This window comes from Carettochelys insculpta, chromosome 2 (assembly GCF_033958435.1).
Source record: "Carettochelys insculpta isolate YL-2023 chromosome 2, ASM3395843v1, whole genome shotgun sequence".
NCBI lineage: Eukaryota > Metazoa > Chordata > Testudines > Carettochelyidae > Carettochelys > Carettochelys insculpta.
This window is the reverse complement of record NC_134138.1, coordinates 98903210-98921300: the sequence shown is the minus strand read 5'-3', so window position 1 is coordinate 98921300 and position 18091 is coordinate 98903210. Positions and strand designations below refer to the sequence as shown.

Below are 18091 nucleotides of genomic sequence, written 5' to 3'. Positions count from 1 at the left end.
TACCTCTGAAGATATGCAGGGGTCTTCCAGTGGGTGCATCATCTAGGTATAGGCCCAATTTTCCAAAGGGCTACATAAAAACCATAGTGATGTTAATACGAACTAAAATTTCATATCAACAATGATTTGTTTATACTGCTCCATGTACTGTACATTGACATACAATATTTATATTCCAATTGATTTTATTTTTTTTATAATTATAAGGTAAAAAAGTGAGAAAGTCAACAATTTTTTAGGTGCTGTGACACCTTTGTATTTCTGTGTCTTATTTTGTAAGCAAGTCGTTTTTCACTGAAGTGAAACATGGGGGTAAGCAAGACGAATGAGACTCCTGAAAATGGTACAGTAGTATAGCAAGCTTGACAGCCATTTCCATATATGACTCAGAGCCTGCTCATGCAAGTGCTTTGCATGTGGAACGCCTATTGATTTCAGTGCACCACCGCCAAGCAGCTTTAGTTTGGCACAAGGGAGTCCCTGCAAAGGTTTAGCAGTAAAAGAAACTTCCTGCTCATGCTGCAAAAAAATACACACAGGAGGCCTATGTAGCTGCTCTTACTGTCCTAAGATTACAGTAGCTCTGCTGCTCATGTCAATGTTGCTCTGATGGAAAGGGAACGTGTGTTTGCTTATCCAGAAGACTGAGATGGTCTCCGTAGCACAAATAGGATGCAGAAGCTCCTGCTTTGGTTCTCTGAATCCTTTCCCCTCCCCTCCCTCAGTAGATATAAATGAACTCAGCTATATCATAGACGCTCTGTGGACATGGAGGAAGAGGCAGGATATGCCCGTTAGTATTTCAAAAACCACTAAAGAAAAGCTACACCTTCTAAAATATGCGTTCACAAGGGACACTTACAAAACATTATACTGGGATGAAGGGAGAAGAAGTACTGAAATTAGTGGAAGAAATTTCTTATCAGAGACAAAGCAATGTAAATTCTCTACCCCGAATAATGCAGTGCTTTATATCTTTACACTTATTTTGCAAGTCTTCTTTTAAAAATTTAGTAGTTAGATTTTATAATTATGCACAAGAACCAGCCTCCAGCTGGTTCTAATGCAGTTCTCTAAAGCCAAAGTGCACACCTGTGAGGAGAGATCACCCAAGAGTTATGCACCACTGAGGTCGCACATAGAGGCTTCTGCAATGCATTGCTCTTGGTTGGGCTGTCTGCAGAGGAGTGAATTCACTCTGAATTCAGCTCATTCCCGGCAGGGGCCAACAGCTTCCACAGGCTCCTGCCCAGGGTGAGGGTATATGTGTGGAGGTGGGAGGCGGGTACGGTGTCCATGTCTTTAGAAGAGGCGGGGCCTTGGGCAGAAGGGGTGGGGCCAGGGCAGCCAGCCCTTAGCATTGCCCAGACTGTACGCGCGCACACACACACAAGCATGCGCGCACGCGCCCAGCCCTCAGAGCCAAGCACAGCATTGCTCTGGCAGTGATTTAAAGGGCGTGCATGGGCTTCTGGCTGCTGCTGCTGCCACCACAGAGCAGGAGCCCCAGGCCCCTCTGAATTGCTAGGCCTCAAAACAACGGCCCCCTTTCCCTCCCGCTCCTGATAGCGAGTCTGCTCATTCCAGGCCTGCAACTTTCCTGCTATTCTAATGGAGAATTTTACTGTGGTTTCATGACATGAACAGATGTGCATTAAAACTAGGCCAAAACCACTAAACTTATTTTCACTGGAGGGAAAACTAACCCAGATTTGAACAGAGGTCAGCAGAGCCAAGAGGCTAGTGTGTTAAACTACTGCAACACAACCACTCTTCCCACTTTTCAGACTGCATCTGTCTGAAACTCGGTACACTGCATGTCAGCCTGAACAACATCTTAAAAAAAACCTTAGCTTGTATACTTATATTGTATCTAGGACCATCGGGTCCCAGATCTGATTAGGGCTTTTGGGAGCTATTGTTGGACTTCCCAGACAAGATTTCCATAAATAAGTGTTTAACAAGAAAGCTGGAGTTAAGACTCCTCGCTTTAGGCACCTACTTTTCAAAATCTTGGCCATCGACACCCATCAAAATGTTTTAACTCACATCTGATTTTCACATTCAACTCTCCCCTATTTGGGCTCCCTGGGTAATGGAATAGGGTGATGACAGAAGCTCTCTGGCTTGTGGAGCAAAAGGGACAAAACAGATTCATGGTATCTGAGAGTAAACCATGTTAAAGAGAGATAATGACTGTCTCTGGCAGGAGTCTCTTCCAGTCCTTTTTTTCTCTGGGAAGGTGGTGGCTACAATTTAGTCCGTTGTGGGTGGGCTGGAGAGAGGTCTGGATCAGTGAAGTGAGTGATGGCAGAGAGAGAATGGATTCTGGGGCCCATGAGAGAGAAGAGCATAGGGAGAAGAGCACACGGTGAGGGAGAAAAAAGAAGGCAAAGACATTTTTGCTGTATAAGACCAGTTATATGTAGTATTCACATTCAAAATGTTTGTAATGTAGGAAAGTTCTATTGTAACTAAAAATGTTATGGCACCAGTGTTTTTAAAAGGATTTTACTCGGTAAAAATAAAGGTACAGGGCCAGATCTCGTGCCCATCTGAGTCAATGGCAAAGCACACTAGTGCAAGTTCAGACTTGCACAGTATGATTCTGCACCTGGTGAAGTAAACAGTAACAATTCCATTAACTTCCGTGGAACCAGAATCAAACCCATAGTATATAACACAGCATTGAAAGATACTGACTTGTGACAAAAATAACATTATTAATGGAGAAATATGTGCTGAGTGCCTCATTCTGTGAGGAGTCCAGTTCATTTCCCTCTGTATATTGTTACTATGCAAAGTACAACAGAAAAAGTTAAAAATCTGTCATCTAGAAGATACTCATGAAAATCTAAGAAAGTACGGAAATGTTTTATTTTTAAAGAATAAGTAAAGCAAAAGTGAAAACTGAGGCAGAAGATTAATGGGCTGATTTATTTCTAGCCAAGTTGGAAATGAGATGTTCAGAACAGAAATAAGCTTTTAATAAACTTTCCTACTATTTTCCTTTACCTCTCTGAAATCTTCTTGGTAATAGACGTTGCACAGAATGTATCATTCTGCCATATCACAAGCAGTGACAACTCTGGCAATGTTGGCAGGATTTCCTTTTTGAACTAAGAAGAACCAGTACCAAAATAAACTTAAGGGAATAAAAAAAAAATCTAAAAATCTTAACTGGATGCCAAATTCGTAGAGAGACAAACACATAAATCTGTAGTGAAATCAATTTTTTTTCTTTGCTATTTACTCGTTTTAGCTACGGTAGCTTGTATGTTGCAAGATGGACCTTTATTCAACCACAGGACTATAATCTTTGAACTGAAATGTAAATCTGAGTCAAAACAAACTTCAGCCAAGACATACCAAACAGAAACTGAACTGTCCTAAAGAAAGCTTGGTTCACTCAGTTTACGAAAGTCAGAAGCTAGGAAACATGCATGGACAAATCTGAAGTAGTAGTTGATTATAAAGGGTTAATAATCTCTCAGCAGGATGGAGACTTCCATTTCTGGATCTATGTTGACCTGGCTCCTGCTGTTCTTGTCCTAAATAGCCTGAATGTTCCTAACATTTTATGCTCATGTTACATAAACCTTGTATACTATCTTCCTCTAGCAGGTCACTGAGAAAAACCCATCTATTACAGAATATAGAACAGCACAGCAAGCAACACTTCTGATGGAATATTATACCAGTAATACATCTGTAAAGCCTAGTGCTGCCTAAAAACTGCAGCCAAATATTGCATGCTTAAATTGCATGGTTTTGCCAGTTTTGGATCATACAACAGATATGTAGAAAGATATGCCTAGTCTATAATTTTTTTCAGTAATTTTTTACGTCAAGTATGCTTTATACACCACCGATACACTCTATATACCAAGTATGCTCCGTACACCAATGGGATCAAATTTTTAAAGGTGTTCCATTTTAGCTGAATTCTTTGGAATCTGACACAAATTCGTATCAGTGTAGATGCCTACGAACCACTTAAAACCCACTTAAAGCACTTGAAGAAGGTTTATGTAGATTTAAGTGGCACACAAAACTTGTATTTTCTCTCTGTTAAGGGCTGAATTTTACCCTTATAGTCTAAAGTCAAAAGTAGAAATCAGTTGTACAGTGTATATTTTGTTTGTGCCAAGCCAAGCTTAAGCTATGTTTTATAAAGCCTATTTCCAGTCTGTTAATATGCTTAATTTTAAGGCCTCTGTTTATAGAGGGGTTACTGTTAGGTAGCCCTAAACAGCTTAACAGGAACCATATATCTAAACGCATGTTTAAGACCTACAGATAGATTCTGTACAGTACTTTGCACAGTACCATATTTATTTTTCTATAGCCTAAGCACACAATGCTACAAGGAGCAGAGACTCCTTGACTCTTTTTGACTTCAGAACCCTTTGGAATCAGATGACAGAACTGCACGTGACAATGCTGTACTCAGTTCAGATCCTGTATACAAATATGCAAGTGAGTAAAACAATGTTATTCCTATGACTGGGGCCTCAGTGATAACTGAATGAAGCCTGATTCTAATTTGTTGAAATATTCTTAGTGCTATATTTCAGCAGAGTAAAAGACGTGAACATATTAAACTTTTCTATTGATAGTTTAACAGAGAGAAGCCTACTGGGGACAAACATGTTATATTACTATCTAATTAAATCTCCCAAAATTGCAAAATATTAAAAACCTCAGAGTACAACTCATGTTAATCCAAAACAATAACACTGTGTGGCCAATAATGAAAAATACAGTGTATCACCTCAAACTAATTGTCAAAGTGAATCCAGAACAGCAATTTTTAAGAAAGGAAGCTTACAAAAATGTCCAATATACTTAAATTCAAGACACTGATTAATTCTTAAGAACGAAGATAGGAACAGAGCGATTACTAAATGATATTTAAACTGAATTCAGTTAGTAGGGATTGAATTTTACAAATTCCCTTTTTTAATGATGGTCACACACATGGCCTGTGCAGGGGACAGGGTCCTGGGCAGTTTCTCTAGAGATACTTACCTGTGGGAAGGAAACTTCTCTTTCAGAGCAGAAATAATCTCATTTTCTACAAAATTATCAGTTTCTGTCACAAGATCTGCTGCAGATGTTTTTGTAGACACTTGTTTTTCCTCTGTAAGAGCTTTTCTAATAATCTGAAAGAGGAGTAGACACATCAGATTCATTTCTGACATTCTTTCCCTAGACACTAACAAAATGCATTATATTTAAGGTTCCTGGCTGACAGATCAGCATGCTACATTGCAAGTGAAAGGATCTAGCTCTGCAACTCAAAAATCCATCATGTTTGTGTAGGGGTGGCAGATACTGCAGAGGCAATGAAGGTCAGAAGCACCTTGGATCACTCCATAAAAACCTCTCCAGCCAGGCTAGGAAAGTCACTGACAAGCTCTGGAAGGAGATGCAGCCACAAGGATAGTAAAAAGGATAGCAGCAGATGAACCCATTAAGCACTAGAAAAATTGAGAGAGACACATGGGAAAAAAGGAGGATCCTTAAAGCTTAAAAATATTCTTTCCCCTTCCACTGGAAATATTTAAAAAAAAAAAAAATAAAGCGCCCAAACCCTATAGCAGGGGTCAGCAACCTACAGCACCAGTACCAAGAACGGCACATGATCTGATTTTCATTGGCATGTGAGATGGGAGCACAGCTCCGCCCCTTTTCCCCCATGCAGCCAGGAGCTTGCTCGAAGCCATGCTGCCTCTGGATTAACAAAAGACCACCTAATGCTACCAACCACCAACTACACAGTAAAGTTCTGCGTCTTAATTTATTTATTCATGAAGCTGTTGTAAGTAGCACTCTTAAGCCATGGCTATATTACCCCTCCCTTTCAGAAGGCGTATGTAAATTACGGCTGTTCAAAAATGCAAATGAGGTACTGATAGAAATATTCAGTGCCTCATTTGCATAATAACAGCAACCTGGTGCATCAAAAGTGCTGATTTCACATTAAAAATAAGTGTGCAGCTGGGCTTTGTTCAAAAGGGTGTCCTGATTTTGAAAGTACCCTTCTTTTTCACTTTTGAGGGGGTTGAATTCACAACCCTGGGCGGAGCATTAGCATGCTAAAACCACTAAGCTATTCCTCCCCACTACAATTGCTGACCCCTGTCCTACAGGGACAAAACTCCTACCTCTTCATTCTCAAAAGTGACAAAAAATGTAAACAACACTTTTAGGCTTCTACAGTAGGGTCTCAACATTTGCGAGGGATCCATGTTGAGAACCCTCGCAAACACTGAATTTCGTGAATATAGCAGTCACCAGTGCTCCCGGCCTAGAGTCCAGCTGCTGGGGCTCCTGCCCAAAGCCCTGAGAAGTGGCAGTCACTGGCGCTCCCCACCCCGAAGCACCCAGGGAAGCGGCTGCATGCGAATAATTGAATTTGTGAACCTTAAGTTCACGAATGTGGGGACCCTACTGTATATCAGCTTTAGGCCAAGATTTTCAAATACAGGTGTCTAGCATAGGTTCCTAAGCCACATAAGTAGCCCGATTTTTTAAAAACAATCATCTGCACCCAGTGAACTACTTATTTAGGTGCCCAAATATGGACTTAAGAGTCTAACTTTGGTCTCTTTTAGTTTGTTTTTTAAATCTTGGCCTAATGTTTTAGAAAGCTTTGGGAAGACCTGTGGCATCTTAGAGACTAACAGATTTATTGCAGCATAAGCTTTCATGGGTAAAGACCCACTTCGTCAGTTGCATTTAAAAAACTTTATAGCCATAAAAAACTTAATTAAATATGATGCAAATTCACAAATAAGAAAATTAAAAAAAGACATAGTTCTTCCTACTTTCACCTGTTCATCTGTTTCTTACTCGAAACAGCAAGACATCATAAAAAATGGCATGAGATACTGTTTCTCTTGAGGAAACAGCTAAATTGTTTTCAAAAGAAAGACAATTATGAAGTACCTAGCAAAGATAAATTAGTGTAACTGCTGGAGTTGTACATAACTATACAAAATAAAAACCAATGTCAAACCCATATTTCAAACAGCCTCCTTCTGAGGCACATGTTTCTTATAAATCCTCCAATAAAACTCCGTAGTGCTAAAGCATTTTTAAATCTACCAAAAGAAAAGCAATTTATGGTCAAATGGCACTTTGTTCTACAATACTGTATATGGGACTAGAAATCAGGAAATTCTAAATACCAGTTACATTTCTACCATTTGTTTACTATGGGCAAAGATGTTACATTTAAAGGGTTTCACTTTCTCGACTATTACAGTGACTACCCTTACGTAATCTGGACCATTAGTTGCTGTGTGGCCCTAGGAAAATCCCACTACATCTCTGTCTCACTTTCACCTGCTATAAAATGAAAACTGACTTACCTCCCCAGTTTACAAAGGAGTTTGAAGATTAGTATTTTTAGCTTTGAAGTTGCTATACAAAAGATTTTGTATTACCAAAAACGTTTACTCCACAAAACTCCTTTATTTCCTTAAGTATCTTACAATTTTCCTAATGGTATTGAAACACTTTAGCTAGTTTAGTGCTTTGTGTACACAATATTAAGTCCTCACTCTTGGAAGAAATTTACACGAGTAACTCTGAACATGTAAATAATTCCACAGTCAATGGGCTCGCTCACATGCATAAAGTGATCATTATGAATAGGTATTTGCAGGATTAGGGTCTAAATTGACACTATCATGGTTGTCCCCAAAAAGTCAAAGCTATTTCTTTAAGTAAAAATTCTCGTTCGTATGATATTACATTTTTTTTTCTCCTTAGCTCAGAGTTAGACTGAGGAAGGAATAGGACATAAACCGGTCTGTTCCAGAAGACACACCTCTGACTTTCAGCTCCTTTCCCGATTTCCCTTTGCTCTTGGTATGTGCCAGAAGCAAATTACTGCCCGATCCATACAGGATCAAACTACTCTGGACAGAGGTGGTGCATGTGGATGGCGGGCTGGGAGGTCATGGCCCAAGGTCTGCCAGTTTTCTGCCCAGGCCCCTGTCTCTCTTACATGGACATATCCAAGATCTGCGTGGGCTGCACGAATTCCTAAGGACAAGAAAAGAGATTCTTACTCCATCTCAGTCACTTACACCTGACAGCTAAGTCAGACTGGCTCACCATGATAACAGTTTTTTCATTATATACAAGACAGCACTTGTTCTTCATAAAACGAAGTTTTTCGAGTATCTCCTAAAGAGCCAGATTCTTTACCTTGACCAGTCCATTGAAGTCAATGGCACTGCATGTGGCGTTAAGTGCTTCAGGTCTGGGTAAAAGTATTAGAATCTGGCCAAATGGTGAAAAAATATATACAACAGAACCCCATTAGGTCTGAATCTTTACAGACGACTTGACAGAATATATTTTAAATGACTGAATATAATCATCTAATGCCTTTGCCTAGACTTCCAGATTAGGTGTGGAGTTATGCCACAGTGTCCTTCAAGATGATAAAAGCTATGACAGATAAATGCAATCTATTCAGGGACCACAAAAACTGTCAATGAAATAAAAATAGCTCATTCCCCCATCAGAATTATGTAATCAAGCCAAGCAATTATATGTTTGCTATAAAAATATACTCTAATCATCCTCTTTGATTACAGTTTGTCTGTATTTTAACTGTGTTTATTTTTATACGAAAGGATGGCTAGTATCTAGTTGCTGATCTGACAGCCTAGTAATTTAGACAAGTATATACTGATACTTCATTGCACAACTAAGCAGTAGATTGGGCCTGGCCCTTGTGTGATTACACAAAGGACAGAGAGAAGTGAAGATGCAAAGAGCCCATGCTTCTAAGAGTCTGACATTATCATGGTGCCAGTGCAGGGGACGACAGAGACTATTCCCTCCCAGTATCTTTGGTGAATCCAAGCCACTTAAAAGGAATGGAGAGGAGGCAGGGCTATGGCTCTATCTCCTTCCATACAGGACACTAGAGCAGGCTGGCTGTGCAGGAGGACCCAAGCTACACAGTACTCCTGGTACTGTGGCTATGGCATGCCCCTAACGTGGGCTGTGTCTTAATGGCACAATTAAGCTGTAAGTACTGACTGTTACGAAAAGTGTAATCCCCCCTGCCCCCCAAAATTATTCTTTAATGTCAGCCTGCTTGTGTTTTCCTACAGAATACCCTAAACTTGGCACAGAAAGACAGAACACGTAAGCTCAAATCTGGCCCTACTGAACTTAGTGGGAAAGCCTTGGCAGCTTTCTCCTTTCACAGTTTAAAAACATATGGACACATTAACCTGCTAGACATATAAATTGCCTAACTTTCCTTTCAGGTCCTCATGCCTGGGGCTGCTCCGGACTACAAAATTATATCAACTTAACTGTATTGCTCGGTAGGAAGGGGAGCTGTGAAAAATGTCATGCCCTATGCAATGTCCATAAGCCAACCTAAGCTGAGATGTAGACACCGCTAGGTCAAGCCAGATACCTCATGGAGAAGTGAATTATTTAGAGATGGAATAACCCCTTCCAGTGCTACAATAAGTGTCTACGCTATTGTGGTGCAGCTGCAGTGCCACCGCCGTGCCACCGTGGCATTTCTGGTGCCAACGGGCCCCTGGCTTTGTACTATGTAACTCCACTGACTTCACTGAAGTTCCACTGTATAAATGAGAATAGATCAGACCCATATTGTCTGATACTACTGGAATATCAAACATATGAGGAAATGGGGCCAGCCACATCTGTGTCATTATTAATTAGCTACACACACACACACACAAATATTATAGGAATACATGTGTGGATTTTTTTTTCCTACTAAGAAAGAAAACATGAAAACATGTTTACTTTGGCAAATCATTCTAATCTTATTTTGAAATATAAAAAATGTTCACAATCACAAAATATGCCTGCTTTGGGAGGATATCTTGGAGACTCTTCCTTCACACAACTAATTAGGATAAAAAAACTACACCTTAACTATGGACTATTATTTTAGATACTTTCTGAAATTATTTTGAAATGTGAAACTAACACTCCTACGGTAGAATTTCCTTTAAATGCCCAACTAATACTCCTTCCTGCCTTCTCAGTTTCCTCAAGACTGTATGCTGATCCCATTCATCTAAAATACTGAATATTTGCAGAGACTGCTAAAGCCTCCACAACACAAAACAAAACGGTAAAGGCCGCATTGCTGCACGTTTGCTAAAAATAGCACCTGTGCTGGGCTTACAGAAAAGCAAAATATGTTCATTGCTATTCAGCACCATGCTGACAACTCCTCATGTGCAGGATGCAAGGGCAGAGCTCTACAACAAAAACACCTCTAGCCCAACCCGCCCGAGAGAAAGCTTTGCACTGGTATTTATCTGAAACCTTCTTGCGAATGCTTAAAATAGGACTGAACTTAGCGGGGCGAAGGGCCGCTTCTGCGATCTGCATCAGGCAGCGCTTGGCCCCGCGCTTGACCTGACCCAGTTGGCTCTTTCACCTACTCTTACGCTACTTCCCTCCCGAGATCACGCCTGCAACAACCACCAGGCTAGCGCGCGGAGCACACACGCGAGCAGCGCACAGCAGGGCACTGTCCCCACCCTTCCCCCTAGGCTCTTCCTTAGGGGGTAGCTGCGGTCCCCGGGAAGGAGGAAGGGACTGGCCCTGCAAGGGGTGGGGGGCAGCCCGGGAAGAGGCAAGGCTCCCTCCAGCGCCACCCCCCACCCCACGTGCACTCCCCGACCGGGGCAGAGCGAGCGGGGAGGGGAACCGAGGCAGGGACCAAAGGATCCGGTTGGGGCTCTTGGTGCTGCTCACCTGCCCTGCCCGGCGCGCCAGCTGCACCGCCGCCTCCATGCATTCCTTCCAGGGGTCCCCTCCGGCCGCGGCCCCCGGCCCCTCCTCTTCGCAGGGCTTCATCGCAGCGCCTCCTGCCGCCTGGTCTCCGGCGCGCCCCGCGCGGCAGCGCCCGGGGCTCCCCGCCACCCTGGCCGCCGAGGGGCCGCGCTTCTGCTGCCCCCGCGGCACCAACCAGATCGGCCCGGGAACTTCCCCGGCTTCTGCCCGCCTGGGGCTGGGGGAGGCGCCTGCCCGGGCCGGGTGTCCGTCGCGCCGCGGCTGCTCCCGCCTCCTCTTGCGTCTCTGATGGCGGGGCCGCCCCTTGTCCTTCCCTCGCTCCCAGCACCGCCCCTCGGCCTGCGCAAAGAGCTGGGGGCCCTGACGCCGCCGCCGGGCAGCGCTGCCGCTCCCAGCCCGCCGGCTGCACGTCGCGGCGGGGAGGGGAAGGGAGGGGCGGCCCGGCCCGGTGACTCAGCCCTGCGCAGAGCAGGATGTGGTAGGGACGTGCTCTGATCTCCCTTGGGGCCCGCGCTCCACTTCCCTTTGGTGCGGGGCTGAGCCCCGGGGAGCGGCGAGCCCCAGCTTCCCGCTGGCGGAGAGGGGCTGCGGGCTCCCCAGGCCGGGGTTGGGTGTGTGGCAGCGCGCGCCAAGGGTGCAAATACCTCCCCGCCCCCCGGGCGCGCGCGGCCGGTGTGGGAGATGAGACAGTGGCGCCCCTGGGTCTTGGTGCTCAACATCGCCCGTCCCCCTAGGCTCTTCCTTAGGGGGTAGCTGCGGCTGTCCCGAAAACCCTGCCCTGCGCCCCCTCCACTCCAGCGCCGTGCCCTGAGCCCCTCATGGACCCTGATGCCTTGCTCTGATGCCCCTCGCAGCGCAGCCCTTAGTCCGGAACCCCTGACATCCCCAGCAGCCTGCCCTTTTCACTCCTCCCACATATTGCAACCCCCTCATGCACCCCAGCCCTGACTCCTCTACCTCCACATCCCCAGCACCCTGCCCTAACTTGTACGCAACCCTCCACGCTGCAGTTCCATAAACAGCACCTAATCCTGACTCCTGCACACCACATCCCCGGCCCACACTCCATCCCATAATTATGTTGGACTATTTCTAATTGACTCATTGATTTGTTTAGCATCTTAAGTGTGAGCTATGTGTGGGCAGGATGCACTTTGCTGCGTTCACTTGCTTGAGTTGTTAGAAAGGATGATAATACAGGTACTCCAAGAGTAGTGTTAATTTTTTTTAATTTGCTTTCGTATTATATAAACATAGTAAATGTGGTTCCTTGTTAATTATCCCTTATTTTAATATATTTTCCACACTTATGGACTGTTTACTATATGTTTTTATATCTAGGTTTTTTTGTTTATAGTTGTGGTGCATGTCCACATACCACCTCAGTATTGGTGTTGCAGATCAGAAATTTTTACCTGCCCAATAGAAAATTCAATGTTCTCTAAATATTTTATTGCACTAGGCAGCTGTCTGGCCTATATGGTTTTAGTATTGTGAAAAAGACACTGTATATAATCCTTAATATGAAGACTACCACTTGCAAATTACTCAGAGACAAAGGACTGAAAATGAAAAAAATGAGTGGTATACAGCCATTATTTTAGCTGTTTAGAAAATGCTCATGTAATATAACATTATTAACCATCCTACATAATAAAAGAGAATAGTTCTGTCAAATTAGGAGATGTACGATAGGGGAATAGAAAAGGCAGCTCAGTCACTGTGTCCAAGAATTCTCAGTTTTGAATAATTAAAATATGTGTATATAGATGGTCATGTAGATTTTTCAAATGGCACCATTGTATACCATAGTCAACTGTAACTTTTCAGTGACAATAGGAACAGAGATTGAAACCTACTGGTCCAAAAACACAGGCCTCTACCACACAAACTGAAAGAAAAGCTCTGTTACTTAAAATATGGGAGCCTCTGACACACAGAAAAGTAATTCAGGTACCATCTACAGCACTCATGCATCTGATGAAGCAGCTCTTTGCCCACGAAAGCTTGTGCTCCGAAATGTCTGTTAGTCTATAAGGTGCCACAAGACTTCTTGTTGTTCTCAAAGATACAGACTAACACGGCTAGCTCTGCGATACTCATCTACAGCAGTGTTTCTTTGTTCCATGAACAACTCGCAGGTGTGCTGTGAGCATTTGGAAAAATAACTCGAAGTGTAAATTTTCTGTTATGAAAACCAGATACAATGTTATTTCTTCTTTGCTATGATATCTGATTCAATTCTTGTTTTTGCTGTATATGTTGCTTTTTGTTTGTAGTTTTTTTTTATCTGACAACTATTTATTTTTTGAAGAAAATTTTCATGGATGTTCTGCATAAAAATATTACTGTTTGGTGTTCCGTGGTCTCAAAAATTCTAAGAAACACTGATCTAGAGGGCATTGGCACACGCTAATAGACACTCAAAAATCAGTCAGTTCATTACAATATTTACATTGTCAAGCAAGAAGTTCAAATAAAATAGAATAGTTTTGCTTTAGAGAGCAGAATAAGGCCTTTTCAGATGACGTATTCATTCAGAAACCAGTAATGAGACATACAGCCTTTGCCTCTACTTACCATTCCAATCTAGCTGATGGTGAACAAAAGTCATTATCATCAAATATTTGTTTGGTAAGTAAAATGAGGAGTTGGTAGTCCCAGACCAAATGTTGAAAGAAAGCTGCTGGTAATCTCATCATAGATGGCTGAAGGGTAGAATGAGCATAGCGCAGGAATCATACTACTGTAATATGCTTTTGAAAAAACATTGTGGAAATTTTCATTGTCATTCTGTATAGGTGTGGCCACACTTGGCCAAAACTTCAAAATGGCCATGCTAATGGCCAAATCAAAGAATAATGAATATTTAGCACCTCATTAGCTTGCTGCCAACTGTGGCACTTCAAAAGTGTTGCTTTCAAACGTGCGTGGCTTGGCTACGCAGGCATCCTTTTTGAAAGGACCCTGCACATTTTGAAATCCCCTTATTCCTCTCACCTGATTTCAAAACGTGCAGATTTGAAATGTGCAGAGTCCTTTGGAAATGTGTGGATTTCGAAATGTCCGAGGGCCTTTCAAAAAGGACCCCTGTGTAGCCGAGCCATACATGTTCAAAAATGGCACTTCCAAAGCACTGCGGCAAGCACCATGCTAATGAGGCGCTGAATATTAATTTCAGTGCCTCATTAGTATTCTTCAGTTTGGCCATTAGCATGGCTATTTTGAAGTTTTGGCCAAGTGTGGCCACAGCCTGTTACCTGTTCTATGGTTAAAGTGCTTCATTTTCTGTCGTTGTCAATTTGACAACTTTTCGGAAACAGTTATTTCAGTTGGAATAAAAATAACTATAAAATGCCTAAGTTGTAACCATATTTGCATTTTAGAACCTTATCTGTAAATCACTAAACTTATGCCTGGTCTGTACTACAAAGATTAGTTGGCTTAACCACATCTCTCAGGGCTGTTAAAAATTGCACATCCGGTGCAATGTAATTAAGATGACCTAAGCCCTGCTTAGGGAAGCACAAAGCCAGATGATAGATCCTTTATTGATCTATCATCTCTTGGAAGGTGGATTTACTGAAAAGACAGAAGAGCTCCTTCCATCTCTGTAGTGTGTGCATGACGGCTGTAGTGACGCAGGTACAGCACTTCACCTACTCTGCTGGAATATTTCTGGTGCAGGCCTGTACCCTTACTCTCCGTTTTATAATCTGTGTCAATTCAGATATTTCTTGTTGCAGGGGGAGGGGAAGGAAGGGAGTTCTGATCTCTACTGCCCATCAAGGACCCTGTTCTGGTCCTCATTTATTACCCACCCCTTCACCCTGACGGGAACCCATGTCTCCCTTGGCAGGAAAACCTCCAATCTCATAGCTCATGAACTGGTGGTGCAAGGAGCTGATCAGCAGACTCTTCTGTGCTTTCCTCTCCAGGAACAGACTCCTTGTGAGCTACATTGCAACACCATGTAGCTCAGCCTTCCCTCCATTTGGATGAATGGGTGACCAAGCCTAATTTGAGTGGCACTGTCTGAGTTAAGCTCCTAAACTCATAGGAATCAGGTTTTCAGCATCCAGCAGTTCCTTTTGCGGGAGTAATAAAGTTGGATCTTTTGACTCCCAGTTCTGTCCTTAATCCCATAGACTACGTGTGTTAGTATTTATTTACTTCAGGAACAGGGTGGTCTGTGTTTTTGTCAACTTTCTTTAATCACAGAATCATAGAACTGAAAGGAACCTCTAGAAGTCATGTAGTCCAGTCCCCTGCACTTGTGGCAGGACCAAACACCATCTAGACCAAGGGCTGGCAACCAAAATAGCAAGAAGAGCCATTTTTTTAATTCAGTAAAACTCAGTAATTGAAGAGTCACAATGCACTTGGATACAAAACAGTCCATAAGGAATAATGTCAAACCATACTTTTTGTAACCCCTTTGAGAACAGTGCACACACAATTATTTGTAATGTGATACATGTTTACTGCAGGACATTCCCCGTTTATCGAAAGTAATCAGGAGGTTTTGTTTTTTGTTTTTTTCCTTTCCAATTGTACCATCAGGAGCCACAAAATCCTTAAAGAGCCATACCTGGTGCTGGAGCTGCTGGTTGCAGACCCCTGCTCTAGACCATTCTGACAGGTGTTTGTCTAACTTGCTCTTAAAAATCTTCAGTAATGGAGATTCCACAACCTCCCTTGGCAATTTATTTCAGTGCTTAACTACCCAGACAGGGTGCTTTTCCTAATGTCCAACCTAAACCCCCCTTGCTGCAATTTAAACCATTTGCTTTTTGTCCTATTCTCAGAAGGTCAGGAGAATAATTTTTCACCTTCCTCTTTGTAGCAACCTTTTAGACACTTGAAAACTGTTATCATGTCCCATTTCAGTATTCTCTTTTCCAGACTAAATAAACCTAATTCTTTCAATCTTCCCTCAGAGGTCATGCTTGCTAGACTTCTAATAATTTTTGTTGCTCTTCTCTGAACTTTTGCCAGTTTGTCCATATCTTTCCTGAAATTTGGCTCCCAGAACTGGAAAGTGTACCCCCATTGAAGACTAATCAGCGTGGAGTAGAGCTGAAGAATAACTTTGTCTTACTTATGACACTTCAACAAATGTATCCCAGAATAATGGGGGTTTTGTTTGTTTTTTGCATACATTATACTATTGACTCATATTTAACTTGTGTTCCATTATGACACCAAAATCCCTTTTTGCAATACTTATTTCTAGGCAGTCATTTCTCATTTTGTGTGTGTGTAATAGGTTGTTTCTTTCTATGTGGAGTATTTTGCATTTGTTTTTATTGAATTTAATCCTTGCTGCCTCAGACCATTTCTGCAGTTTGTTCAGATCATTTTGAATTTTCATCCTATCCTCCAAAGTACTTGCAACCCTTCCAGTTTGGCATCATCCACAGACTTTATAAACATACTCTCCATGCCCTTATCTAAATCTTCTAAACTTAAATGATCTGTTTTTTCTTACTATAGCTACATGTTATATCAACATACCACCAGTCTCAACAAGGATGAGCTGTAGCTGAATACAGTTATTCCACCTCTAAACTATGTCTATGTAGTCATCACATTTTCATGCTATGTTTCCGCAGGCCACCTCCCCATTTGTGCTTCCCAATCTTCTTTTGCAAGTTTTTGCTTCTGTTTATTTCAGTGTGCAGTGAAGGTGCTGTCCACCTTGCTGGATCAGGCCCTTAGCCAATGTTTCATAACGTCTAAGGTCTTTCACCTCTAATCTTCCATAACTCCTAAACGCTCTCCCGTAATTTTCACGGTCTGCGTACACTACTTATTTAAGCATGTCAACTCAAAATACTTACATTCTGACTGGATCTGAAATGCTGTTTAGCAGGTGCTTCATTATTTGCTTGAATGCTCAGCATCTTAGACTACCAAAAGAAAAAAGCAGTCAAGTAGCACTTTAAAGACTAACAAAATAATTTATTAGGTGATGAGCTTTTGTGGGACAGACCCACTTCTTCAGACCATAGCCATACCAGAACAGACTCAATATTTAAGACATTGAGTCTGTTCTGGTATGGCTATGGTCTGAAGAAGTGGGTCTGTCCCACGAAAGCTCACCTAATAAATTATTTTGTTCGTCTTTAAAGTGCTACTTGACTGCTTTTTTGTTTTGATAGTATATAGACTAGCACAGTGTTCTCTCTGTTACTAATCTTAAACTACCTTTTCTTACAGTTCACACTTCCTCCAGAGTTGCATAAGGGTCCTGCAGCTTCTTCCTTTTAGAAGGTGAATGTCTAACAGTGAAAAATTGTAACTCTTTTCCTAAGCAGAAAACAGATATAATGGTAGGTTTCTCTGTCCCTCAGGAAGTGAAGTCATTATAGACATGTTGTTCAACTAGATGCAGTATTCTTTGTTTCCTGTACTGAACAGTTGTGCAGCATTAAACAAGTGTTGGTGTTTTCTATGCCATCTGGGATGTAATGTCATAGCCACTCAGTCATACAGCTCAGAAAGGAGGGTCACCCAAAGGTGAAATTGCTATAATTGAAATTGATTTAATTACTCCTCAGCCAATAATTTGTCGTGTTGCTTTTTCACAGAATTGTACGCTGCAAGAAATTTTACTATACTGGTGCAGTTATCACACACAGAGTATGCAACCTCCAGCATCCCTTCAGAAATCAGCTTGAAATACATGGAAATCTTCCTATAATATTTCTGTCTCTTCACAAATTTGATGGATGGTATCTTAATGGTTAAGAAGACTGCTAAAAGCAGGGCTATTAATCTCTCAGTGCAAAAGAGCACTTCCCTAGCGTCACAGCTAGTGGCGTCTCTATTATGATTAAAGCACTTTACAATGGTTCCATACAAGTGCTGCTTTATCAACCATGGGATTAATCATATGAAAATTTTAGTTACTTTTTCTAGCCATTGTTGCTAAAGCTTTTGTGAGTCTGTGGTTCTTACAGAAGATGAAGTTTGTGACTGAGGTGCCTACAGTTGAGAGATGTTCTGGATAATAAGGTATTTAACATGCAACTAGGTGTGTTAAAGTGCTTATTTTAAATACGATAATTTAAAAAACTAATAAAAAATGTTTAGGGCCAGATTTTGGCATTTTTGGTTGAGTGTGGAAGAGGATGAGGTAAATTACAAAGAGACTTGCTTGGCTACCACTTCCCTAGAGGAATAGTGGAGATGCCACCTAGAAATGTATGCATGCCCTGGTCGCAAGCAAAGGGGCATTCGCAGTACAAATGGTGGCTCTTCG

At 42.1% G+C, this 18091-nt stretch overlaps 2 protein-coding genes across 3 annotated transcripts in view; one reads left to right on the top strand and one right to left on the bottom strand.

Annotated features, from left to right (window-relative positions):
- Positions 1-11086, bottom strand: part of IMPA2 (inositol monophosphatase 2) — a 32369-nt gene extending 21283 nt beyond the window's left edge. For both annotated transcript variants that reach the window (XM_074987472.1, XM_074987473.1), the window contains exons 1-2: positions 10786-11086; positions 5032-5165 (exon numbers count right to left, since the gene is read on the bottom strand). In XM_074987472.1, the coding sequence (XP_074843573.1) occupies positions 5032-5165; positions 10786-10887 (236 nt within the window). In that variant the 5' untranslated portion in view covers positions 10888-11086. The remainder of the gene's footprint in view (positions 1-5031; positions 5166-10785) is intronic.
- A 90-nt stretch (positions 11087-11176) lies between these two features.
- The window catches only part of LOC142009417 (uncharacterized), a 42893-nt gene continuing 35978 nt past the window's right edge, over positions 11177-18091 (top strand). The window contains exon 1 of the mRNA XM_074987474.1: positions 11177-11302. The gene's annotated coding sequence lies outside the window, so the exon portion shown is untranslated. The remainder of the gene's footprint in view (positions 11303-18091) is intronic.